The 27153-nt window shown below is 37.6% G+C and overlaps 2 protein-coding genes across 3 annotated transcripts in view; one reads left to right on the plus strand and one right to left on the minus strand.

Moving 5' to 3' along the window:
• The window catches only part of B3GALNT2 (beta-1,3-N-acetylgalactosaminyltransferase 2), a 30981-nt gene extending 27062 nt beyond the window's left edge, over positions 1 to 3919 (plus strand). For both annotated transcript variants that reach the window (XM_070932547.1, XM_070932549.1), the window contains one exon: positions 1547 to 3919. In XM_070932547.1, coding sequence (XP_070788648.1) covers positions 1547 to 1681 — 135 coding nt within the window. In that variant the 3' untranslated portion in view covers positions 1682 to 3919. The remainder of the gene's footprint in view (positions 1 to 1546) is intronic.
• TBCE (tubulin folding cofactor E) overlaps positions 2828 to 27153 on the minus strand; it is a 30020-nt gene continuing 5694 nt past the window's right edge. The window contains exons 3-17 of the mRNA XM_070932546.1: positions 23926 to 24010; positions 21504 to 21695; positions 20804 to 20892; positions 19734 to 19833; positions 18817 to 18919; positions 17817 to 17893; positions 14813 to 14908; positions 13843 to 13907; positions 13696 to 13760; positions 13012 to 13164; positions 12215 to 12368; positions 5486 to 5554; positions 4378 to 4437; positions 3174 to 3265; positions 2828 to 2920 (exon numbers count right to left, since the gene is read on the minus strand). Coding sequence (XP_070788647.1) covers positions 2828 to 2920; positions 3174 to 3265; positions 4378 to 4437; positions 5486 to 5554; positions 12215 to 12368; positions 13012 to 13164; positions 13696 to 13760; positions 13843 to 13907; positions 14813 to 14908; positions 17817 to 17893; positions 18817 to 18919; positions 19734 to 19833; positions 20804 to 20892; positions 21504 to 21695; positions 23926 to 24010 — 1493 coding nt within the window. The remainder of the gene's footprint in view (positions 2921 to 3173; positions 3266 to 4377; positions 4438 to 5485; positions 5555 to 12214; positions 12369 to 13011; positions 13165 to 13695; positions 13761 to 13842; positions 13908 to 14812; positions 14909 to 17816; positions 17894 to 18816; positions 18920 to 19733; positions 19834 to 20803; positions 20893 to 21503; positions 21696 to 23925; positions 24011 to 27153) is intronic.

Raw genomic sequence — 27153 nt, forward strand, 5'->3', positions numbered from 1 at the left:
CCCCTCTCATGGCAAATTGCTTTGAAATGTGAGTGGATTCAACAATTTGTAATACAGTAATGAAGAAACAAAAGAAAGAAATCTGCCTAATTCCTTTGCTTTTTTAAGGCAATTAAAAAATATAGAAAGAAACATACAAATAAGTTCATATTATAAAATGATTAAAGACCATTAAACAATTAAATTACTTGGTTTCTTCCTTACCTCTGTTAATTTGCTGTTGCAAATAAGCGTAGATTTGTCTGTCAAATGTTTTATAATAGTCCATTTAGTTATATTCCATGTTGGAAATACTCTTAACAATATGTGGGCAAATTCTGTTTGCTAAATTTATATTAAGAATGCAGATGAGAGAAATTGTTATAATTCAATGTCTTAACTGTGAACTAGATCCAGCTTCCTGCATGCTAAAAGAAAAGGTATTCCATGAAAATACCAAAGAGAAGAACAGTATTTAACACCCAGTATTGTTCTTAATATGGAAAACTGTACCAAGTTTGTACCAAATGAACCAAGTTTTCCAATGTCCATAATTCCACATTTAAATGATTATTAGTAGAATCAGTGTAACAGTTGCTCAATGAAGGCATACTCCAAACTACTTAATTTTTATATCAGTATTCATTAATTGACCTGGTCTTTTCCAACAAGAATATATATTCCTAGAATATTGAAGAGACTAGTTGATGTGTGGCAAAACTTTTAAGTATTATCTTTGAGAAATCTTGGAGAATGGATAAAGTAATTTACAGATGTTATCTCCAATTGAGGAACAGTATAAATTTATGCATCAAAAGATTGCAGAAATATAATGACGTTAATTGAAAACAGTGCAGTGATTAGCAGAAATTGTTAATTTGTCAAGAAAAAGCATGTTCCAGATTATTTGATTTATTAAATAAATTTAATAAATTTCAATTTGACAATAAAGCTATAAAGTAATATATATTGGTTTCAGAAAGGGATTTAAAGATGTATATTGATTAGGTAGACCTTCCACTCTATGATATTCAGCTATTTCAACTTGAAAGCTCCCTAGGTGGCTTTAGGCCAGTCAGTTTCTTTCAGCCTAAGCAAATTATTGCCTGAAGCTCTTGAATGATAATACAGTACATACATAAAATTCAGGTATACTACCCAAATTAGGACTTGTATCTCAAGAAGTTTATATTTATTCAGGCAACATCATATAATCTAATAAAACTAGATTTATTCTTTAACATAATACCCACATCCTAAGGAATTCATATGTTTTTTAAGTTTATGGAAGGACAACACAAAAATCAATTTTAAATAAAATATTGCCTCTGCCCTTCCCTTCTTTCCTTTCTTTGAATTGTTTGCTCAACTTGTCAGTACTTGCCTAAATTAGGAAAGAGCAATGTATATAAATTTGGATTTTTGCCTACCTGTTATTTTCTTAATGTCTATAAATTACATATCCCAAGGGAACATGTATCTAAACCAAGTCCCCTAAAACTGGTTTTGAAGCTATGCCTGTATTAGTGTAGCAACATTAATGGTATATTGCTTTATTTTAAAATAGGACGATCTCTGGTTGTGTGAGAAGACTTGTGAGAGTGGTATGCTGTCCTCTCCTCAGTATTCTGCTCAGGAGCTTGCAGAGCTTTGGAGAATAAAGGAACGCTGTGGAGACCCCTGCAAATGTGGAGAAAAATGAAGGGTGGCAAACACTCTAAGGAAAACTTTAGAGAGGAAAGGAAGGGACAGCCTCAAAACAGATGTTCCATCAGTCTCCTATGTAGTCTGTTACTGGTGACAAATGTAAGAATATGTCGCTAGCCAATTTATGCTTCTACTTCACTGGTTACATACAGTGTATGTTCATTTCAATATGGCGGTAAATTACAGACAAGCTTCACACATTCTTTAAAGAAGTATTTTCGTGTAGATAATTTGTCTAGTGTGAAATGGCCCTTAGGGCTATATTTGCACACATATCCCCTTTTTAATAAATGGATACATTTCATTTTTGAACATACTCTTTTACGAAGCCAAATATGAATGTGAATTCTTTTATTAATATATTACAGAAGTAGATAAATTGACTTTTCATGCATTTAGTGTATACAAGAGCAAGGGACTGAGGATAAACTGAGAAAGGCAGATACAATACTGTACATATTACATATTAAACTTGCACTTCTCTGCCCATATGCCTTGCTAGAGAAGACCCTTAACCGAGGCAGACTGCACACATGTGTTGGCTTCTAATGAATTGGGGATCAGACTGAAGTTTTAATTTCAGTCTGTATTTCAAATATGAGGGAAACAGTGCCTCTTGCTGGGAATACTGATATATTATCATGTAACTTCTGTAAAGAAGGAAGTTAGATGCTGTAGTAATATATTTATCCTCTGTGTACTTTCAGCCAACATGCATATTAAATACTAGGGTCCCCATCCCCGTCCCCCCTGTTGAGTGATTTTTATGCTTTCTGGTATTCTGTGGCTATTGGGATGGGTTGGTAAAGAAATACCTCAGCTTTTAATTCTCTCAAATATGTTATTTGTATAGTAGTGAGTGGAAGGTTTGTTAAGAGTCCCACTGATTTCCGTAAGTTACTAGTGTAGCACAAATGAATTACTTTTTATTTGAAGCTGGCAAAAGCTTTCATTTTTCTCTTACAGGCATGATATTTCTTTTTTTTCTTTTCTTTTTTTTTTTTTTTAAAAAACAAGAATACAAAAGCTCTACCAAACAGTGATACATTTTTATAAAAGCTTTCCCCACAATACAATTAAAAATCAGCCTAAAGTTTGTAAGCAGTGTGCAAGTTATCTTAAAATGTATCAAAAGCAGCTTTTACCATCGTACTAGAATGCAATCTTCATTTTCAATAGAGTAGAATTGCAAGGGCTTTAGGTCATTGTCCAATTCAAATTCTTTGCCTTTCATCTAGGATTTAAAGAAAATGATTCAGATAGATATTAGATTTGCACATTTTAATCTAGTATACCTTAAAAGACTAAGATGGAATATAAAGGAAAGGAAGCTAATTGATTTCAAAACAAGAGTACTGCTTTTCTTATAAAGAAATCAATCATCCAACATTATAGAGTGCAATGTATTGATTTTACCAGGGTAATGAGCTGTATTATTCTGGAATGTCTCAATTCATGTACTGTTGCATTACTGAATTTGAGCTTACTTTAGAACTTTCATATGATAGTTTCAGTTCTGAGCCTGGAATTTTAAGTAGACGATACAGCAATCCTTTGACCTTCTGGATAGTCATAGAATCTACATTAAAGAGAGAATTGTTTAACTCTAGATAGATAATACTTGATGCCACAGCAACTGAAATTCTAGCAAAAGTTGATACTGAAATAGATTTGTGGGAGTTGAGCTCCTGCAGTTCCCAGGAACCAATTAGAATAATTTAATTTGACATTAAAACTGTATTCCTCCTAAGCAAAAGTTTACCAAATTATACTGTCTACTTTATATCTACAACACACTGACTGACCTAAGTGACCTTCAAAATACTATTTATGGCATTAGCTCTTTTGTACCTTAACACTATGAGTGAAGCCTTTTCCTCTACTGCATGGTATGAGGCCCCCAAATCTCTATGTGCTAATTTGTCCAGATTACCATTAACCTTATGCACTTGTATTTCAAATTAACAATGTGAACGTGAAAGTGTATTTTTATAGTAAGATTTAAAGGAATAAAAATATTAAAAATTTGACCCATCTAGAGATTGGCTATGCTGGGTAATTTCCCCCTTATTTCATTTAAAGCTTTATCTGAAGGCACAGCAATAGTCCTCTATTGTCAAAAATGTACTTTAAAGTATTTTTCTATTAACTTTTTGAAAAAGCTGTATCATTTTATGCAACTTGTGATAAATGTGATTTTTATTTTGAATAAATACTTTTCAAAATACAAACATCAAAGGGTTTATGAGTATCTCATCTTTTAGTTATAATAATCCATTATACATTTTTACTAGGCATTTTACTGAAATGACCTTTACATTTCTAAGCAAAATGCACCTTTCCATTGACATTAAAAAAAACAATCATGGCAGATGTTAATTTTCTATTATATTATACTAAGAATCTACATGGCGTACAAAGAAACCATCCTTATTGATGTAGAAAAGAAATCTAATTAGAATACTGTGGATTAAATTACAATAATCTATTTTTGATATATTGATTTCTCTTGTTCTGCTTCAAAACAGATATTGGTTTGCATTGTTTTTGAAGGCTCCAACATTTGCAATGACTTCAGATAGGGAAAATATCTTTAAAAGTGTTACTACCTATCTTACTGCAATATGCACACAATGACCAAAATAATTGTAACATGCAGGAAATATGAAATACAAACATACTTTCCCTTACCTGGAAGTTTCTTCTCTATGGGCTTCTGGTCAGCTTTGTCTGGGCATTTAAAAGTCAAAGCTTAAGAAAGAAGAAAAATCTGCATAAACAGAGTTCAATCTAGGATTTCTTACAGTCAAAGTATACCTAGTGAAGCCAATTGCAGAAATTAGTCAAGAGTAAAATTTCCCACGTTTTAATGAATTTATTCCAATTATCACCACACACATACACACACACACCACTCCCTACCTAATGGGGAAAGCACACATCCATTTCCATTCAAATTCTGCTGTATTGACTACAAAAACTGGAGTAAGTTAAGGTAACATTCACACACTGGTTGGCTGATAACATTTAGAACATTTAAAACAACAAATGTTGGGTATTAGGGAATCTCACCCTTAATTCTTATGCAAGTGGCCATTTCACAGTTAAAGTTACTCATACATGATAGTTGCAACACACTTACCTTTATACAAAAGCAGGAATTAAAATACTGATTAGGTTACAAAATTAATGCATTCCCCCCCCCCAGCCATTCCTAGTTTACAAAGAGTACAACTGTACAAAACATCTGAAAAAGATACTTTGCAACATGCATGGGAGCTGGCAAAGGATTCTTTATCAAGCACAAACGATTACATTTTCCAGAAGAATTGGGGTGGTTTCAAAGACTAATCTTTGTCAATTACAGGGGTGAAACGGGGGTAATTACCTTCAAGGGATAATTTGGGCATATCCTGGTGTAATGAAGCAATTTTTAATTGCTTGTTCCTGAGGTGAGGCTCTAGTTTAGGACTGCCACTGCTGAAACACTTATGTAAAACAAGTTTTTTTTTATGTTTGGGGAGTGATGACATTCAAGACCAGGAAAAGGGATAATTAGGTCAAACAGTTTAAGAGCCACTGGTCTATACAATCACATCACTGCTAATTAAGGCATGTCTGCTCAGAAGGAATTGCAAGTATATATGCAGAATGCAAACTAGATACAAATAATAGCTGTGGGAATACATTGTAGACATTGGAGTCATAATTTGCATTGGTGGGAAAACTTAACTAGCACAGTTTGCAGATTTCTCAGCATAGTATTATATAGATAAATTAGTATACATTTGTATCTTACTCAACAACTGATTCTTTAGAGAAAAAGGTTGTTCTCTTTCCAGCTCTCCATCTTCTGGGGCACCATAGACTGTTAAGAGGGAAAACAATAACAAAAATATATACTGAGCCAGAATGTTATAGTATAAAGAGCAAAATGCCTATAGGTTGTCAAATTTTTCAATGTTTTCCTATTGGAGCAAGTACATATCTGCTTAAGAGTCACAAAGAAGAAAATACCTACTTCTAGTTTTGAATTCTGCTTTAAAAAATTTGTCAGGACTTCCGGTGGCTCCGCCGACGCTGAAAGACGCTCCTTTGTGAGTGCCAGCCTCAGGACTCCATTAGAGCCACTAGAACAGCGAAAATCAGCTGTTTAGCGGCTTGAAAACTTTCCCCCTGGGAGAAGGGGGGAAAGAGAGTCGACGGGTGTGGGTAGAGCTCCCCAAGAGCCCCAGGTTTCTTTTTAAATCTGGGGCGTAAAGGGTGAGAGATCTCCGGGAAGCCCGTCATTGCTCCGGACCTGGGACATTTCTGCTTTAAGCAGAATTAGACGTCGCGACCACCCCAGCAACTCAACTTTAAAGAAAAAAATTTGGGACTTGAAAGCTGGCAGAGCAAATACAGGAGAAACTAAAATTGCAAGTACTAAACTTTAACTCCGAAAAGTCTATCACTTCCCTCTGAATTTCTATGGGAGAAAGGGAAAGTAAGATGGCGTTTGATTCTAATGGGGCATGGAGAAGTGAAAGTTAGATACAAAGTATTATGTGATGCTGAAAGCCCCTGTTTAAAAGAGGATTTTATTTTAAAAGGAGAAGGATTTAAAAATCATTTCTAAAAAAAAAAAAGACTTGTACTACTTAAGGATTGGAATAGTTGATCTAGTTGCTGGAAAAGTATAAAGTGAAAGTTTTATTGGGGAAAAAAAATGGCTGGTTTTTCTGAAAGTGATGAAGGCTCACCATTACATACATCAGTAAATACACAAATACTGATTGTGGATTTTTTTGAAGAAATTTTAGAATCATTTACCTCCGCGTTAGTGGAAAGAATGGAAGGGTTTTTCAAGAAGGACTTTACACAAATTCGAAACAAAGATACAAGTGAAGATACTGTATCGTTTCAGTTGTCAAACAATAATGAGTTGCTGAATGAAGAGGCGGACGAAACAATCCAGTTTAATGTGCCTTTGGAAAATGAAATGGAGGCTTTTCAAATTAAGAAGGAAAGGCAAAGAGGCTTGAAGGAGCGTTAACCAGGAAATATTGAGAGACATTTCTTCAGAGGCTTTGATACAGACAACTGGAAAACTGTCAGGAGGCGTTGGGATTTCTTATATAGGAAGGAAGATTCGAAGTGGAACTTTACAATTGTTTTACAAAAATGGATTCCCAATCGCAGTTAAAGAGGTGTTTTTACTGAAAGGAATTACTTTGCGAAGAGAACAGGATTGTAAGGTTCAGCAACTTTATTTTATTTATTTATTTTTATTTTATTTTATTTTTATACCGCCCTACTCCCGAAGGACTCAGGGCGGTGCACAGCCAAACAATAAAACACATACATACAAAATTTAAAAGTAGAATAAAATCAAATTAAATAATTTTGGCCCTGACAAATTTAAAACCCCAAACTTTTAAAACCAATTTAAAATTGAATGTATGAAATACTAAAAGATATTTAAAAATTAAAAATCTTTTATAAAAGAGGGGGAAAAATTAGGCCAGGCCGGCCTGGTGAAATAGTAAGGTCTTTAAAGCGCGGCGGAAGGTGCGCAGATCCGGGATCCTCCGTATCTCTGGGGGGAGCTCGTTCCAGATAGTAGGTGCCCCCACAGAGAAGGCTCTCCCCCTGGGGGCCGCCAGTCGGCATTGTTTGGCTGACGGCACCCGGAGGAGCCCCTCTCTATGGGAGCGTACCGGCTGGTGGGAGGCTATTGGTGGTAGTAGGCGGTCCCGCAAGTACCCAGGTCCTAAGCCATGGAGCGCTTTAAAGGTGGTAACCAAAACCTTGAAGTGCACCCGGAAGACCACTGGGAGCCAGTGCAGCTCGCGCAGGAGGGGTGTTACATGGGAACGCCATGTCGCTCCCATTACCACCCGCGCGGCCGCACTCTGCGCCAGCTGGAGCCTCCGGGTGCTCCTCAAGGGGAGCCCCATGTAGAGAGCGTTGCAATAGTCCAGGCGGGAGGTGACAAGGGCATGAGTGACCGTGCGTAACGAGTCCCGATCCAGAAAGGGACGCAACTGGCGAATCAGGCGAACCTGATGAAAAATCCTCCCGGTCACGGCTGTCAAGTGCTCTTCTAAAGACAGCCGTGAATCCAGGAGAACGCCCAAGTTGCGAGCCCTCTCTGTGGGGGCCAATGATTCGCCCCCAATAGTCAGTGATGGCGTCAAGTTTTTTAACTTCTATATGTATTTGTATTTATTATGGCTGTTCACCGCCCTGAGTCCTTCGGGAGTAGGGCGGTATACAAATATGAAAAATAAATAAATAAATAAATAAATATCAGGACATTGGAAACCACAGCCACTCGGTCTTGGATGGGTTGAGCCTGAGCCTGTTTCTCCCCATCCAGATCCGTACGGCCTCCAGGCACCGGGACATCACTTCAAGGGCATCGTTGGGGTGATCCGGGGTGGAGATGTACAGCTGGGTGTCGTCAGCGTACTGATGGTACTCCACCCCGAAACCACGGATGATCTCGCCCAGCGGCTTCACATAAATGTTGAACAGGAGAGGCGAGAGGACCGACCCTTGCGGCACCCCACATATGAGGGGCCTCGGGGTCAACCTCTGTCCCCCTGTCAACACAGACTGCGACCGGTCAGAGAGAAAGGAGGAGAACCACCGCAACACCGTGCCTCCCACCCCTAACTCTTCCAACCGGTGCAGCATGATACCATGGTCGATGGTATCAAAAGCCGCTGAGAGATCTAACAGGACCAGGACAGAGGAGCACCCCCTGTCCCGAGCCCTCCAGAGATCATCAACCAACGTGACCAATGCCGTTTCCGTGCTGTACCCGGGCCTGAAGCCCGACTGGAACGGATCCAGATACGTCGTTTCATCCAGGTGCTGGGGGAGCTGTTGCGCGACCACACTCTCAACAACCTTCGCCACGAAGCGAAGGTTGGAGACCGGACGATAATTTACCAACATTGCTGGGTCCAGGGAAGGCTTCTTGAGGAGAGGCCTCACCACCGCCTCTTTCAAGGCAGCGGGAAAGTCACCCTCAGCAACTTCAGTTAAAAATCCAAGAACTTATAAAAATAAAAGAAGGTGGAGGAAAAAGACTGAAGCAGAAGGTTCGCAAAAAAGTCAGGAAAAAATGGAGAAGGAAAAATTACAATCCTCTTTCTTGGGGAGGATAGTAATAGTGAAAATGAATGATTATACCTGTATTTAGAGATATGATTTGTTCTGAAAAGTTATATTATAGTGAAAATGAATGATTTACCTATATGTAGGGACATGATTTGTTTTGAAAAGTTATATTAAATAATGTTACGGTTGAATTGTTATGAATTGGTGAAGAATTTATATAAGTTTATGGGTTAAAAGAAAAATATTGTGGATGTAAAAATTATGGACAGTGTAGATCATTCAATATAAGTTTATGGGTTAGAAGAAGGATATTAAACCTTTATACTTTGTTTTAAATTACATTAATATCATATTAAAGAATGCTTTATTGAAGAATAAATATAAACTTGTGGGGTATAAGGAAAATATAAGTGGTGCAAGGGTTGAGGGAAGGTTTTTGACAATATTTTATATAGATATTAAATAGTGAAGATGTTATTTGATTATACGTAGTGGATTTGTAGAGAATAAGATGAATAAGTTTATGTAAAGCTATTAAGCAAGGAATGTTTTCAGGAAGAATTAATATAAGTTTATGGGGTAAAAAGTAAAAATAAGGTTTTTACAATATATTTTATTTGAGATTGGTTAAAATATTTTGTTAAGGTGTTAATATATGTAAGGGTTGGAGATCTGATGGTTAACTGTAACTGGGCTTTGACTGTGTAATGCTGGAAGAAAGAAGACTTGCTTATTATTGAAGAACGGACAAGAACGAAGGTGGATTGATTACTTTCAAGCAATAATTGGTTTAAATAGTTATATTTAGATATGAACAAGGGGAGTTAAAGTGCAAGAGGGAGATAAATCTATAGATAGTTAGCTTATGTTTTTTTTTATGTTTGTTAAATGCTATACCCTGTATTTGCTCTGGGGGGTGGGGGTGGGAGGGTTGGGGCAAGAGGGGAGAGGAGAGGGGGGGAAAATACGTGTAAACTTTTTAAAAAACTTTTCAATAAAAAAAAAATTGTCAGAAACATTCAGGAAATCCAACTACATATTTCTTGTTCAATCAAACCAGCCAGCACAAATGTCTCAGAAAATGAAGGATGTTACATACTGTAATTTACATTTTTCAATATTTGCTTGTGGGAGACCTACTGATTTTAAATCAGAAGACATGTCCTTCGAGATGGTTAGTAATTTAACACATTCCTCCAATTCACCCAGAATAGATGTTAAGACTAAAGTTATACAGTATGCAAAATGGAAAGGTCTTTGTTTCAAACCAGAAATGAACATAGTTTTCTAAAAGCTCTCTTGAACCATTTTAGGTCGGTCTTGGAGTGGCAGAAACAAAACCTAGCACTGATGATTATCTGGATTGTTTTCCAGGTCATAGTTGTCCTAAAGGCACTTTTGTTTTCTTCAAAAGGCAACTGGTCTGTTTTTTCTTTGAGGAAGAAGAAAATGCTTTATTTCTCATCCAAGAACCTTCATCAATTCAATGGGGGGGGGGGAATGATAGGATAGGTGGTGGTGAAAGAACTGTATTTATTTGCAGTCATCTGGTCTTTAGCACTTTCTGAGAGCTGTTGAGGCCACTTGGGGGTTTATCTGTGTCAGATATCTGAATCAGGGTGCAATTGGCTGTGGAATCTTTGGAACTGCTGCAAAGACTGTGTTGTAAACTGGAGATAAGTGGTGTCTTATCCCCCTCTGTTGAGCGAGGGGTGTTCAATTCTAGCCTACATGGATTCTTTTACCCCTCTTTCAAATCAATGGTCCTCTGTAACCCTAGAGTTGGTATTGAAACATCTGCAAGAAATCAACTAAGCTCAGAGAGCACCAACAACCCCCAAGCTCAACCCTGAGCTACAAATATTTTTCTTCATTAGAAACAAAACCTGAAATGGTTTGATGGTTCTAGCTTTCGGCCAAAATTAGATCTGGAGGGATGGCAGAGTGATTTTTACAGCATAAGTAGGGCAAGGCTAGTGCTCAGCTACCTTCTTCCTCCACATGGTCTTAACTTCTTTTCTCAGCCAGCACTGACGTTCCAGAACAGTATATCCACTGGGCAATCCAGCTTCGTAGTCCTATCAGCACCTTCTCATCTTTCTCTCCACTGCCATGATTACTTGTTTGCAATGGTGTCATCAAAGATAACTCTCATTCTTGGCTTTTGCCCAGTTTCACTCCCCTGAAATACTTTTGTCTACACGTTCAGACTCGGCATCAGCTATTCAAGACCAGCTGCTCAGCGTATGGAAAGATTCAGGCATGGAACATTTTGTACATTCTTAATTAAAACTAACCAGCAGTTCAGAATCCCTTCTTGAAACTTAATAGTACATTGACTGCATGTAAATCTTCTCATAGAGACACTGTTTTTTTAGAACAACATTTAGTTTGTTTAAAAATATGTAGAAAATAGATGCCATCTGGATCAATGATCTTTTTTTAAAAAAATATTCAAACTGCCAGTAACAACATCTTCTGTTATCAATTCTGATAGGAGCTCTCACAGTTAGGATGCTGGGTTGGAAGTTAGCAAGACGACGTTCAAGACCTGAATGCTGCCGTGGGGCGAAATGAATTCTCATCTTTTGCTCCAGCTCCTGCCAGGGACATGAAAAGAGTCCCCAACTGAGCATCACCTGGTGGTCTATAGTGATGTCACCAGTTAATTCATTCAACCTGGAAGCATCTCGGTGCTTCTGACATGAGTGCAAAAAATCAATTCTGATGAGTGCCTATTACCATTTTTTAAATTTGGGGACTGGTATCTGCAGTCCTTTATGAAGGAAAATTCAAATCATCTATTCAATTCCTCTCATTCTTCTCTAAAGTTTTTTAATTATCATGATCTCTCCCATCAGATATAATTCATATTATTAAACTGAAACAAAAACTCATTTCTGGATACATTTACTTCTTGGCAAAATACTTTCCTGTCGGAAGTGAGAATGTTAAGATTGAAGAGAACTCTCTGCCTGTCCTTCCTTTCAGAATGCGAATGTAAACTTAGAACTATGGCTGCCTTTGGAACTGAATTTTAGGGCAGATATCTAGAAGATCTGCAATCCAGGGGTCTCAAATGAAGTAAGTAAACATGGGAATAACAGCTACACAAGAGTCAATATTCACTACAGCATTTCACAACACATTGTAGTGGCTGATGTTCAAACTAAGAAAATTAAGATAGCAAGTAGCTTGGATGGAGCAGATTGGCTACTCCAAGAATTTTTAAGCTAGAGAAAGACAATAAGACCAGTGAGAACCACAACGAAGAGATTCACTCAACCAACATAGCAAGCATCCAAAATTTTCTTCTTCCTATTCATCTGTCAAAAAAATAGAATTAAGGCAGGCAGACAGCTGGAAACTTAAACAGAAGATGCCAGAAGACAGAAACAAAACTTCCTGCTATACTTACGGTCACAGAGTAGTTGAAATCTTGGATGAGCATCAAGGAATTCTTCACTTGGTTTATTTTTCTCTGGATCTTGATTACCACCAGCTTTTAGCCAATCAATTCCAAATTTTTTTCTATAGTCAAGTTCTGCTCCCCTCCTAATGTCAGGAAAGATCTGGGTCAAAACAAGAGTGTATTATATCAGAACAGCCAAATCCATGTATATAGTATCATTTCATATTTATCCTCATATGTTTAAGGTTTCTTAAACTGTGGGCCAGAACCTCTTAAACAGTTGTGAGCAAATGGGAGAAGATGGCAATCTATCCCTCTCTGTCCTCTCCAGGATCCAAGTATCAAGGCTTTTCTCTAAACTCTAAAGGTCCTTGTGTTCACAGAAATGGTATCTGCAGGAGCCCTATTCTAATCCTAAGGGCCATACAGTGATTCAAACAGGTTGAAGGATCCAAGCAGTTAGATCATCTTGAGTGGCATTCATATTGCCACTGCTGAAGGAGAGGCCTGGCCTTGGAAATATGAGATCTGGCAACAATTCATCTTTGGTGTGTCAGGCTGACTTCTGCAAATATAGTGCAGTAGTGCAGACAATATGATTATTGTCAGATTGCACCCTATTCTATCTGACAGGAAACACCCTGTCAGAATGGGTCCAAGTTTTAATTCAGGAAGAGAAAGTCACACATTCATTTATTATTGTTGCGTATTCTTAATGCACCAACCAAGTTTTAGAATCCAGCTTTCAAAAAACACTACTATATGTGCTTTCCTAATATTGCTAATGGAACACAAAAATATACCTGTGATTTGTTCAAAAACTTTAATTGGCCTATTTTGGCAATAATAAATTGTTTCAAAGTCTCTGCATTTTTCTCTGAATCCATCAAAGGATTATTCCGACAATCAAATGATTCAAGTTTTTGTAGCTTGTCAAGTTCATTGATAACAGACCACTGAAACACAGAGAATAAGAAAACACAGCAATTTTGAACCACCAAGTCTGAAACCAAAATACATTTTGCTACCGCTTACATAAAGTTAAGCCAAATCTCTTTAGTGCAATGATTTAGAGATATCAATCTTACCCACTTAATAAAATAATATAGTACTTAAGACATTATGATAAAATTATAAATTAAAAAATTAACTTCATGATACAAATAAAAAAACAAAATGTGTTAAATATTTGATTATATTTAAAACTGCCATCTATTACAATTTCAGTCTGGCAATGCTTGTATTGGTCAGTAATTTCCCATTCACTTCAGTTGGCTTAGGGAATAGTAGTAGGTTACATGGTGGATATAGCAATGGTTATATCTTTGTATACTAATTGCCAGACAAATATAAAACCCAAATAGTCTGGCATGAAATTATGCCACCTTACTGTGCATTTTTACAAATGACTGATATTTAAACAGTTAAAAGCTGTAGTAAGTGAAAATAATTGAATTCAGAACACAATCATGACACAGGCATCTTACTTTTGCTATTCTATTGTCTTTTAATACAAGATGAGTTAATGAAGGAAACATTCTAGTCTTGTAACCTGTAAAAGAGAAGAATAAATTGGTGAAATAATAGTGAAAAATTAAATTACAGGCATATATAACAGCATTTAATTTACGTACCAAATGCTGCATCAGGAAAGTGCATAGAATAAATTCCATTGTTTGAAAGTATTAAACTTTCTAACCTGAAATTTAGAAGACAAACCATTAAAATACAAGCCAATAATCTGGATTTCATATCCAATAAATTGTCGTAAATTTGAAATTAGAATTTTGTTATGTTAAGTCAAATTAGAATCAAGACACAGGTTGTAATTAAGATCCTTTATTGTAAGGGTATAATGAAATGAAGGGATGTGGTGGCTCAGTGGCTAAGATGCTGAGCTTGTTAATGAAAAGGTCAGCAGTTCAGCGGTTTGAATCCCTAGTGCCGCGTAACGGGATGAGCTCCCATTACTTGTTCCAGCTTCTGCCAACCTAACAGTTTGAAAGCACGTAAAAAATGCAAGTAGAAAAATAGGGACCATCTTTGGTGGGAAGGTAACAGCGTTTCGTGCACTTTTGGTGTTTAGTCATGCCAGCCACATGACCACGGAGATGTCTTCGGACAGTGCTGGCTCTTCGGCTTTAAAATGGAGATGAGCACCACCCCCTAGAGTCGGGAATGACTAGCACATATGTGCGAAGGGGAACCTTTACCTTTATAATGAAATAAAAAATAAATAAAATAAAATAGAATAAGTGAAAAAAAAAACCATTTTTTTTTTGAAAAAATAAAAGCAGAAACTAAATTTAAGGTAAATATGTCATCATAGTCTGCAGGCACTGTATTTGAGGATTCCTAATAAGTACAGCCATGTAACAATTTTTGGAGCTCTGATGAAAATAGTTTGGCAGAAAACTAAAACACCAGCTGCACCACTATATAGGCTTGGTTCAATACAGAGGTACAGTATGTAACGTATCATAAGTAAGAGACTAGGAAAACAGCAGGATCATATTCCGCTCTGAAGAAAAATGTATTTTGCTGGATAAAACCAAGAAAGTTATGTTGACACTGAGATTAACAATAGTGCTGTACAACCGTTACCTGGGAAGATCTGCAATGAGATGAAGTTGATTTTCATCAGTTAACTGATTGTTAGAAAGATCTAGCCATTTCAGATTCTGGAGGACATCAATAGGTCTGCAAGGAAAACTCCTTATTTAAAACTTTATGATATTATAACTTTATAATAAAAAATTAGAAAATACAAATTCCATTCTTATTTTACCTGTTTGCTACCCTATATCATATAGAAATCACTTTCCACCTTGACTACTTTTTAATTTCAATTGTTTAGAAGAGCTTTGCTTTGCTGAGGGAGACTGAGTCCTCTTGCCATCTTTTCTCTTTCTCTTTTATTAATTTTATTGCAATTTCTTTGTCTGACTGTTGAGAGCTGTCCAGGATGACTGAGATTTAATAGCAATAATTCCGCATCTCCCAAACTTTGTATTGTTTTCTTGTTATTCTACACTGGAGTTTAATGATCACAGATCATAATACATCCAAGATTATCTCTGTTAAACCATATATAATTTGCCTCCTTGCAGCAAACACAACCAGCTTCAGCACAACCTGATTTAACACGAGCAGCTGCTTGGCAGTTGGACTGGCCTCCTGCAATACCGCCGATCAGCTGTTCCAGGCTGCGGGGATTGCTGCCGCCCATTGCCGCCACCTATCGCTGCCTCTGCGCACCCCATTTTCGGCCTCTGCATGCCCCATTTTCAGCCTCCCCGTCCCATTTTTGACCTCTACTTGCCCCGTTTTCGACCTCCGCGTGCCCCATTTTTGGCCCGTTCCAGGTGGCAGGGATTACGGCCATCACCTATTGCCACCAAATGGAGGCAGCAGCAATCCCCGCAGCCTGGAACGGGTCAAAAATGGGGCACATGAGGCCAAAAATGAGATGCACAGAGGCCAAAAATGGGGTGCGTAGTGGTGGCGGCAGCGATCCCCGCACCCTGGAACAGCTGATCAGTGGTATTCCAGGAGGCCGATTCAACCGTCAATCAGCTGCTCGTGTTAAATCAAGGCTGTGCTGAAGCTGACCAGGCTGTTTGCTGTAAGGAGGCAAACTGCTGGGAGACAGAGGCCGGTGTGTGGGAGCCGGCGGGTTTGTGGGGCTTCAGCAACATTCACTCTATAAGACAGACATTTCCATGCACTTTGGGGTCTTATAGACCAAAAAATATGATAATTCTTCTGAACCACAAAAGTTCCATACGAAAAATATATAGTCCCTGCTTAAATAATCTATATAGCTTTTACTGGAAGAATTTTTAATTGCCATACCAGCTTTGTTTCGGCCTAACATCTGATGAGATTACCTTCTTTGTATCCCATAATGGAAGTTTAGTTGAGAGAAAAAATAAGGCCTGCTGGTTGCTGTATCTCAGGAATTGTAAATTTAATCTGAAATAATGGTTTAGATAGTATGCCTGTTTTCTTGTTTTATTTATCCCTTCTCTGTAATTGTTTCATGCAATTTTGAAAATGCATTGTGGTTGACTACTCTAAATAATATATACTCTCTAAAGAAGTGGAATATAATTTTCATTTAAATAAATGCTTTTTCATCCATAAATTTCAGTTATCTTAACAATTCTTTTTTTCTTTACTAATATAAACAGAGCATCAGGAGAAAATCAAATATAAAACCAAACAGTAATTACATGTGAAAAAGACTTAACCTTAAAGGAAAGTGTTATACATTTTTTACTGTTTCTACTAATAAAACCTCACTGATGTATTTGAAGATAATTCAAGAATTTAAATGAATGTTTGACGTAAGTTGGCAAATGGGCTGTTTCTGGCCTCTGGAGGGCCTCCGGGGGGTGGGGAAAGCCATTTTCACCCTCCCCAGACTCCTAGTGAGGCTCTGGAGCCAGGTGAGAAAGAAAAACGGGCCTTACCCACCACCCCTGAGGCCCTCCGGAGGCAGGAAACAACCTGTTTCCCTACTTCTGGTGGGCCCAGAAGGCCCGAAAATCAGCTGGTTGGCGCGCGCATGCACACCGGAGCTGAGCTCGCTTGCCCACTGATATGGCTCCGCGTGCCACCTGTGGCCCGCATGCCATAGTTTTGCCGTCACGGATATGTACAATAGTTTTTACAGACTCTACTATACCTGGAAGAGCTGTTATCACACAACCCACAGTTTAACAGCAAGGTGGACACATAAAGCAGTGGACCTACCCTGAACTACACATTCCTTTTGTCACCATTTTCTACCCCTACTCTACTCAAAGGCAATTTCCTGCTTCTGATCTTGGTTTGTGGCTTTTCTCAAATCAGGATGGAAGGTGGGGATATCATAATGAAAGGATATTGAATCTTGAATGTCATCAAACTACCCTTAATTTACATATTAATTAATGGATAGTCGTCATGTTTGTAATAATGTTTTAAACAGAGCAAATATTCTCTTACTGCAAGTTGTTTTTATATATAAAAACAGGTACACACACACACACACGTAGGATTATATCTATACATATAAAAGGAGTTTAATGCTTACAGTCACACCAATCAGTATGGTTCTTAATTAGAAATTTCCGGCCATTCTGAAAATATGCAATATAGAGTCCTTGCTTACTAACTACTTGTTCAGCAATTCTTTGAAATTATGATGATGAAAAGGGAGATTTATGATGGGTCCTTAGGGCTGTGGGCATCGTAGTGTCCCTGTAGTCACGACTGCAATTTGGGCACTTGCAATCAAAACACATTAATGAGTTGTAGTGACCTACAGTCAAATGATTGCCATTTGTGACCATCACAGCCGGCCTCTGACAAGCAACGCCAATGGGGAAGCAGTCAGAAAGTTGCAGATCGTAGTCATGTGATGTCATGCTTGATAACTGTCATTTAATGATTGCAGCTGGAACTGACAAACTGATGTTGTAAATTAGCCCGTTCATGTGATCTTTCACTTTATAACTGCATTACTTAACAACGGAGTTGCCAGTCCTAATTTGGCTGGTAAGTGGGAACTACCTGAATCATATCTGCAAACCAATGGCTGTATGAATATTTACTCTCATACCTTTTTAAAAGTGAAATGCTATTGGAAGCAAGGTACAGTTCTTCAAGAGCCGGCCACCCTGTAGCACATAAAAGAACCTAATGGGAAAACACCATTTAGTCCAAACAGCAAACTTCACTTGTCTTTGTAGGAAAAATCAAATAATACCAACTTTACAAACTTATTTCAATAATAGAGCTACCTTGAAATGTATTTCATGGTTAGGGGACCTACTTTCATTTTTTAAAAAAAACAAGAGTTTCATTCTTGGAAGGGATGTTGAGTTCAGCCATGGGGAGAGTCATCTTACTAGAGATAAATGCAAAGAACTTGGAAACAAACCCATTCATGTCATAACAGAAAAAGTTATGACATTTCATGGTATTCCCCATATTTTGAAATGGAAGCTTCAAGAGTTGGAAGGGAGGAAAATTGAATAGGAAACTTTATTGGGCACTTCATGAGCAAGATGGGAAATCTTTGAAGCCAGGTATTCACCGATTAGAGTCACTGGCTTGAGATGGGCATCTACAGATATTAAATAAATAATTAAACTTTTAAAAAGCTCTGACTTAGAAAAGCTGGAAAACATTTCAACAGCTGGAAAAAAATTCATGTGCATAGCTGCATATCTGCTATCATGACATGCAAAGCTAGTAGAATTACATAATTTTATTGGAAAAATCTACTGTTCTTTTGATTTTTCCAGGATGCAATTTAAGCAAAGTTTATGTAGCTTCAATACAATTGATAACAAAATTGATGAGGCAAAATATGGATATATTTTTCCCTCAGTTTTCATAAGTAATGTCCTACAGGAACTATAGGAAAAATAAATTGTGACGGTAGCCAGATTCCTTACCTGTTTTTTTAACTAAGAAAAAATTAATGTATAAACTTTTGCAACGATTGCGTATTTTATAAGGATGTTGGCTTATATATCTTCGAGTGTTTTATTAGAATTACAAATGATATGATTAGGAACTAACCATAAACTTTCAAAAGATGTAAATTATATTACCTCAGTCCATGTCACTCCAGTCTGATTCAGTGCCAAAACCCTGAGTTTACAAAATGTTTGTGAAGCAGGTGGTAGAACAGATGGAAATTTCATTTTGTTTTCACTATTCCAAAATTGAAGAAAAAATAGCACATTAGAAAATGGAACAAATATAGCACATCAATCTTTCTGTTGCAATTTAAGACAAAGTTATATTAGGTCTTCTTTTACATTTCTGTTAATTTATCATTTTTGCTTTACATTGGTCTCCCATATTTCATGTCAGAAACACCTGCAGAGTTAGACACTGAGATGTCAGAGATGTAATGTAACTTTCAAGTCATATCAAATCTATGGTATTAGTTTAAGGCGTAAGATCCTAAATCCAGAATCAAATTATAGGCAGAAGCCTTGTTTCTAAAATAAAGAAAAAGCCACACATTAGTGGTACACATATATTCAGAAAAGGAGTTCATCCTTTGCCATATAAGGATGGCACTTAAGGGAATTAAAGAAAAAAATAACAATTTGAGGAGGATACTAAAAACTAGCAGGGACCACAGTGTGAAGTGAGTGTTGGTACCATTAACATAAACATTTAAAATGCTTCGACAATATTTAATACAGAAAAAGGATTGGGTTTAGAGTTCTCTTTCACAAGTGAAAAGGCTTTTCATTTTCCAGAGGGGCAGAAATCCAGTAGAGACTATCATTGGAAGAGTGGAAGAGGAAAATGTTATTTTTCCACGGTTCCCTTGTAGAACCTTGTACTGTTCAAGGAGACTCTAATCAAGGGAAAAGCTGGAGCAGCTTTTCTTTGGGCACAGTGGAAAAAGAGGAATCAGCAAAAATTGTCTTCCTCATTTAGTCTAAGAATTTTTTTTGCCAAAAACATAAATCTAAGCCCATCTACACATTATGAAATTATATGTGAATACCTGAGATTAAGTGTTTCTAACTTTTCAACTTGGCAGGCAATCGCTAATACTTCTTTCCAAGATGACAATAGATTTCTTGATAAGTTTATCAGTCGAATATCTGAGCAAATATATTTAAGAAATTTTTTGCAAGATTGAGTTTAAGAAATATGACCTTGCACTATATGCTATCTTAAGGACTCCATGACTCAAGAAATACTGAAGCTTAAGTAGGGAGAAGACAATACCTTATTGACCAGGGACCATATGGGGACAGGTCTCATGGCATGCAGAGCTACAGGTTAGGCCATTTCATGCACATGGCAACACCAGGCATGCCTAATGTTCTTTCCATTTTTTCCTGAGAAGAGATTGATTTAAAACAGGGAGGAAAGACAATTTCCTATTGCACAGTTTATGTACAAAATGGCAAGGAAACTACATTATCCATTTCTGGTCAGAAGAACTATATAAAGGACTCCAGGATATATCCATGAACTCAAGAGAATTTAGATTACACATTCATTCTAATATTCCCACAGAGCACTTGTACTTTTTGATATTATGGTTTTGTCATTTTTTTGTAATTTCAGCCATGAAAATCAGGATTATTTTTAATATGTTTATTCCAATTGAAAATAAGATTATTACTTTCCATTCATTTTTATATAGGGTTCCATTTGTATAATCTTTTTATATTAAACATTTTTCATCTTATTATTTTTGAATAGTTTAATTTTATTCCGCATTCCCAGAAATGTATTTTATTTAAAATCAGCTGTTTTAAAATTTGTGACTTTTACAATTTATTTGTGATGTATTTTCCCAAAACATCCTCATCTATATTCTCACTAATGGAACATAATTTCCATATGCTCTTTAGGATACTGTTTCTGGTCATGCTACTATATTTCACAATGTTTCTCAAAAAGACTTTAATTTTAGACTACTAATAATTTTGCCTAAGGACGTTACCTGTAGTTATAACCTTATCTAATTATCTAATTCTTGAAAATTATCTGATTTTTGAAATCAACACTATGCTTCAGACCACATACTGTATAAGCAGTTTGACAATATAAAAAGGATACTAGGGCATGATTTTCTGATTTCTTCTTCTTGACCTGCAAGACTCACGGCACACCCATCTACTGAAATGTTACTTAAAATATTCAATTGCCTACAAAAAAGTGTCTCATTAGAAGAGCATTGTCCTTTTTTTTGTCCTTAATAAGAGTGAAGTATCAGGGTATTTTTTTTGACAGACAGAAAAGAAAGCTAGGCAAGGTGATACAAAGCACCGCAAAATGCTGTTGAAGTAGAAAATATTTAGGCAAAAAGAAAATGAAACCCAATGAAAAAGTTATATGCTTTCCCTCCAAGCTTCATTGCCTTACTTTACTTAAGATAAATATATTAATATTAAAAGATCAATTATTGAGTTTGTTCTAATCAAAGGCCTGCTGAAATGCTGCATACTGCCGAAGCAGCAGGAGCAATAGGAGCCCTTCTCAGATGAGTCTTTTATGCTACGTTCTGCAGCACCAAAGACACGGCACCACTATAACAAAGTATATTCTGAGAGAGAACATGCTACAATGCATATAACAAATAAAAAGCTACAGGATAAATCTAAGAAATAATACAGTAAAATTGTAGAAAAGTTGCACAAGGGTAAGAATTGAAATAGGGAACATGATATAAACATATGAATACATCAATAACATTCCAAGAGTATAGAAATGCATTCAACATTCTGATGCTGTTCATTTTCAGAGGAACTGTACTTGCTTTTGTTTTTCCTTAATGGAATCAAATCCAACTGTTTCTACAGTTTTCCTTCCAATTACTAAGGACGGTCCTGTTTCACTCTCCGGATTGTGCTCATTTTCATTCAATCCATACTTCTCCTTAACGGCGGAAAGGAAATCTACTCCAAAATTTGCCTTGTTTGGGCGGATAAAGGATCCACCTGTAGGATGCCTGGAAGGAAAGTGACAACAGTTGTTTAAAAGCAGTTTTAAAACATCTTGTTCAAGAAACAGATGGCTCCAGATGACCTGTTCCTGAATAAAAAATGCATGTGTTTTAGTTGATGTTCCAGATATAGACCAAATCAGGGCTACTTTGTTTCCGATATACTCTTGAAATAGTTGGGAGGAATACAAATGTTTTTAAAGTTCTATTTTAGCTGCCATATTTGCATTTTCCAATCTGGGCCAGAGTGGTTAAACACAAAAACACTAGTACAATAAATTCATATTGCTTACAGTAGTAATGTTCTGTGAAATCATGAATTCTGAGTAAGCGCATACCAATAATCTTCTTCCTTGTAAAGGATCAGGCTGGGCAGTTTAAAGGGAGGAAGAAAATGGTGAAGGTCAGCTAGTGTGGTGCAGGGCAGGGCAGATGAGTTGGAACTTCCCAAGCATTTGGGACCTCGTGGGGGTTTGTGGCTTGGAGCCTCCCTGGCACTTGGAGCTTCTAGCACGGCAACTGCTTTGTTCTCTGTGTGGAGACTTCCTGGTTTTCAGCCCTCGGTTGGGGGAGCTGATTTCTTATCCCACTGTGTTTTATGTTTTCCCAAGAGTTTTGTGCTTCCTGGGTATGACACCTTTTCACTGCACTACTGGATCAGTCTGGGGCAGCTACAGCTTCTTTCCCTTTTCTCTAACTTGCACTTGGCCTGCACCAGGACTCCCAGGGACTCCCCCACCTGAGGCACTCCACTCTCTGCATAATGACCCACGTGACTACTTAACAACGATGTCTTAGAAAGCCATGATGCAACTGTAAAATTGAGTCATTATATGGTTACCTTTTTAATGACATCAAAGACTTATGACCAAAATTCTGGACTCAGTTGTGGTTGTAAGTTGAGGACTACCTGTATCACCTTTTGAAATGTGCAAACCAGCTAGCACTAGCCAAGAAGGTTAAGAACATTGTCCTTGAAGTGTGTAATGTGGCTGTAAACATCTTTGGCTTTAAGCTTCACAATTTTGCAGCCTACCCTGCTTTTTTTTTATTTGATCATCTTCTCATGAATCTACAAATTTAACTACCTTTCCATCCTTTCCTCACACTACAGAAGTGAATGGGCAGTTTCTGTTGTGGTTTCATATACAGATTGCCAAATTTGCTCCTCCTTTTTCTGAATATACTGCATCGCTAAATCATTAATACTGAACTCACAGCCAATAACAATGTAAGTCATACTTGAAGAAAGCCTATCTAGCATACATATTTTCTCTTAAGGCTCACCACAGTCTCCTTGCATTTCAGAACATTAAGCTCAGGGGTCATTTTAACTAGCAAGATTACCAATATAAAAAAGACATGCACAGAATGGTAACTCAAAATTTTTGCTGTTCTCCATATATACACAAATAACGAGGAACACTTCATGAATATTGATTTGAGATTACAAATATTTTTTGTGAATAGGAGAATTTGTAAATATGTACTTATTTGTATAATTAATCTGCTGCTTAGTAGTAGTATGTGTTTGGGTATTCTGTGCATGTGCTTGGGTGATATTCAGCATTATTTTATAAAATAATTTTCAAAGCTCTAAAAGCCTCATAATCAAAAAGCAAAAAGCAAAATTAAGCTTGAAATATTTGGCGGGGGGGGGGCAATCAAAAGCAAATTACAGATAATTTACTTAAATACATTGTTTGATCCCCAATAATTCAAATAAATCAGGCAGTTGATTGATATTTTCTCCAGCGAGCTGCTTGGAGAATCCAAGAGCGTGGGTAGTTTCCAGTCAGTTAGGCAGATACTGAGTGAATATGTCTTTAAATTACTGTTGACTCCACCTCCAGTGACTGGCTGAGGCTCAGTTCCTTTCACTCAGTCAGGCTATAGAGACTGTTATTCCATTTCTCTGAGGAATTTTTCCTTCAAACTTTACTTTTCCCCCCACCTTTCTACAATCTATTAAGAGTCAAAGGAAAATATTAATTTTATTGCCTGATTCATTTATAATTTGCACATGCTATTTATTTGTTGAAAAGGGAAATTAGAATAGAATAGAATAGAACAGAATTCTTTATTGGCCAAGTGTGATTGGACACACAAGGAATTTGACTTGGTGCATATGCTCTCAGTGTACATAAAAGATACATTCGTCAAGAATCATAAGTTCATAAGAATCATAATTAATCATAAATCAATTAATCATAATTGCATTTCAGAATTAACTCACCGGCATTTGAAATACTGTATTCCTTCGTGGCTACCATTATGTTTTCCTCTTTCATGGTTGTCCCATTCAACTCCAAGCCAAATTCCTAATATTATAAAAATCAATGATTTATAATGCAACTTTCAAAATGGTTCAGCAATAAAACTATTTAAGGTCTTAATAGCTACTCAGGTGATCTGATCTGTTCTCTCTGTGCTCAAAATTGCCTAGTCTGCCTCTTCCTTATGAAATTACTTTTATATTGACAGAAGGGCTACTTCTAATTTTTAAAAAGCTACACTATCACAAATGTATAAAACATATCATAACATTCACAATGAAAAAAGAATATTCCAGATTTGGAAAAAGAATATTCTAGAGCAAGTGCTTCAGAGATAGTTCTTGTATTGCAGCAGGGTTTGTCTGAAGCTCTGTATCAAGGACTTCAATCCCGAATTAGTAATTCAACTGCACACTTAACGGAAGAGCTGAATTTCCTAATAGTACATAAAATTTAACAAAGTTTCAGCATGTTTAGGTTGTAACAATAAGGCCGATGAATTACCGTATTTTTCGGAGTATAAAACACACCTTTTTCCCCCCTAAAAGGGGGTGAAAATTTAGGTGCGTCTTATACACCAAATGTAGCCCCGCCCACCCACTGACCCCCACCCTTTGGCCTCTGCCTCGCAGCAGTTACCTCCTTGCAAGCAAACAGCAAGAAAAAATAGCTCCTTTCAGCTTCAGCACAGGCTAATTAGCACAAGTTGATTGGATCAGCCTCCCGACTCTCAGCTGATTTGCTCTCAGCTGTTTTGGGCAGGGCTCTGCTGATTGCTGCAAAGAGGTAAATTGCTAGAACAGATTTTTTTTTCCTTGTGCTAATCAAGCTATGCTGAAAACAAAAATGAAAGTAAAGTAGGCTATTTGCTGTAAGGAGGCAAAATTAGGCAGAGGGAGATTTCTTTTTCTTCTTTTCCTCACCAAAAAAGGTAGATGCGTCTTATACTCTGGTGCGTCTTATACTCCAAAAAAGATGGTAATATATTCATTTTAAAGAGATACCAATTTCTTTTTGACACTTGAATTGCCAAAATATGAGAGAGAGTGGGAGAGAGAGAGAGAGAGGTCTTCCTTCTGAGTAATCTGTACTGAAAATATCTCTAACATTTATTTTACTTCAGATTACTTTATTATCTGCTGTCATATTGCTGCATTTCTATAGTATTTATCAAATTGAAATACACTTCCAGATTCATTGAGGACTTCTTTTCATTAAAAACATGATATGAAGACTCAAAGCTGTTTTTCAAAGTGTTAACAGGTTGCGTGATTCATAATTCTGGCATCTACTTTGAAGAGCACAAGGATAAGCCATTTTAAAAGAACAGTTTATGGCGAAGGCTATATTTTTGAGCTATTAATTCAAATATACCAACCTGTAAGCAAACAAAAGAAGTATTTACACTAACACATCTATATCTGAATTCAAAGTAGGAAAAAGTTGGAAAGGAAACCGCTGGCAGTCAAACATGTCAAAAGAAGACTGATTTAGTTTATGCAGCTTCTAGTTAAGATGGTAGACGGAGCAGAAGCATCAGAACTTCTATCCTTGTGATTTTATGCTAGCTTTGTTTTCTGTTTGCTGTGTGCATGTGAGATGTTGGATTGATACTCAAGGAGGCAGGGAGGTTAGACTGCTGGATTAGACTACCTGGCCCAATCTAGATTTTCTCAATGGGAGAACTGGGAGAGGTCAGAAGTACCTGCTGTCTTGAAACACTAACCATGCCTGCCATGCCAACTACATTTGCCATGCTTGGGAACTGGGTGACTTTTCAAAATTAGGCTGTGGCATTTCTCACATTCTCAGACTGTCCTGACTATTCCTGAAGCATCCACTACTGCAGGGATGTATTTGGGCTGGATAACCACTCAGGCTATTTCCCAGAGGAGGAAAATGTCTATTATGCAGCCCGGTGGCGGGATTTTTTGGATTGCCTGGCTGCTTCTATGGAGTATGGTGTTGAAGGACCCCAGGATTGGGGGGGGAGTTAATAGAAAAATGTTTAACAGCTGGACTTGGAGTTTCCCACTGTTGTCTGAGTAACTCTCCCTTTCTCTCTTTCCTATGAATCAGAAGTGGATCTGGTGGTAGTGAATGGGAGGAAAACTTCTCACAGCTAATGGAAGCAGAAGGGGAGGGGTGTCCTTGGATACTAGTGGGTATGAGAATGTTGATTCCTTCCAATAGGTAAGAGTCGGAGGAAGATTTGATAAAGGTGAAGGAGGAAGTGAGCCCCTGTCCTCTGGTGGAAGTAGCAAGGGAAGATGTCTTGCATAAAGTAAGTGTGTGTGTGTGTGCGCGATGTGTGCACTGTGAGCTTGTGGAGGAGTGACTACTGGGTACTCTGCACTGAGACCTGGTGAAGTTAAGTGCCTCAGGGTGCCTGGCTTTGCCTCCCAAGGATACTTGGCAAGGACAGTAGGTGGGTTCCCAGGTCTGGGATCTAAAGGGCTTGGATAAGGGGATGGAGTTACTATTTGGGGGATAGAGGCAGACCAAAGTACTATAGTGGTGATGGGCATGGAGAGATAAGGTGGGAGACATCAAGGGGGTCACTCTCAGAAACCATGGATCTATTGTTTTGTTAACAGCTCCAAGTTCCATCTTCTTAATCTCAGCCCCAATGCCCCGTCAATAGACCTTCAATGACCTTACTCTCTGGTTGCTACTGCTAAATGCCATGTCAGTTTATAATAAGCCCACTTGTCCGTGATTTGACTGTGGATGAGATGACACTATTACCAAGACCTAGCTGGGTCCAGAAGAGGGAGTTTCCCTTCCTGAAATTTGTCTGAGTTTCAAGTGTGACATCAACCAAGCCTCTACAGCAGGGATAGGGTTGTGTGGTGATTGTCACCAGGGAATCTCTTACAGTTTTCAGGGACATTGTTCCACTTGTCCCCACTTGTGGAACCCTGATCATTAAGTTGGGCTCTAGGGATCATCTGGGAATGCTGCTGTTGTACTAATCTCCTGCTGCATGGCAACCTCCCTGCTTGAGTTCCTTGACTCTGTTTCTGGGTTGGCAGTGGATTTCCCCAGATTTATGCTTCGGGGTGACTTTAATCTTCCTTCCATAGGAATAGACTGAGATGGCTTTGGCTTCCAAAACAGCGATGGCCTATCCCAGGTCATCCAGAACCTGACTCGGGATAGTGGTCACTCTCTGGATTTGGTGTTCC

The sequence above is a fragment of the Pituophis catenifer genome, unplaced genomic scaffold, assembly GCF_029215685.1.
Source record: "Pituophis catenifer annectens isolate HBS135680 unplaced genomic scaffold, rPitCat1.0.hap2 SCAF_1, whole genome shotgun sequence".
Classification (NCBI taxonomy): domain Eukaryota; kingdom Metazoa; phylum Chordata; class Lepidosauria; order Squamata; family Colubridae; genus Pituophis; species Pituophis catenifer.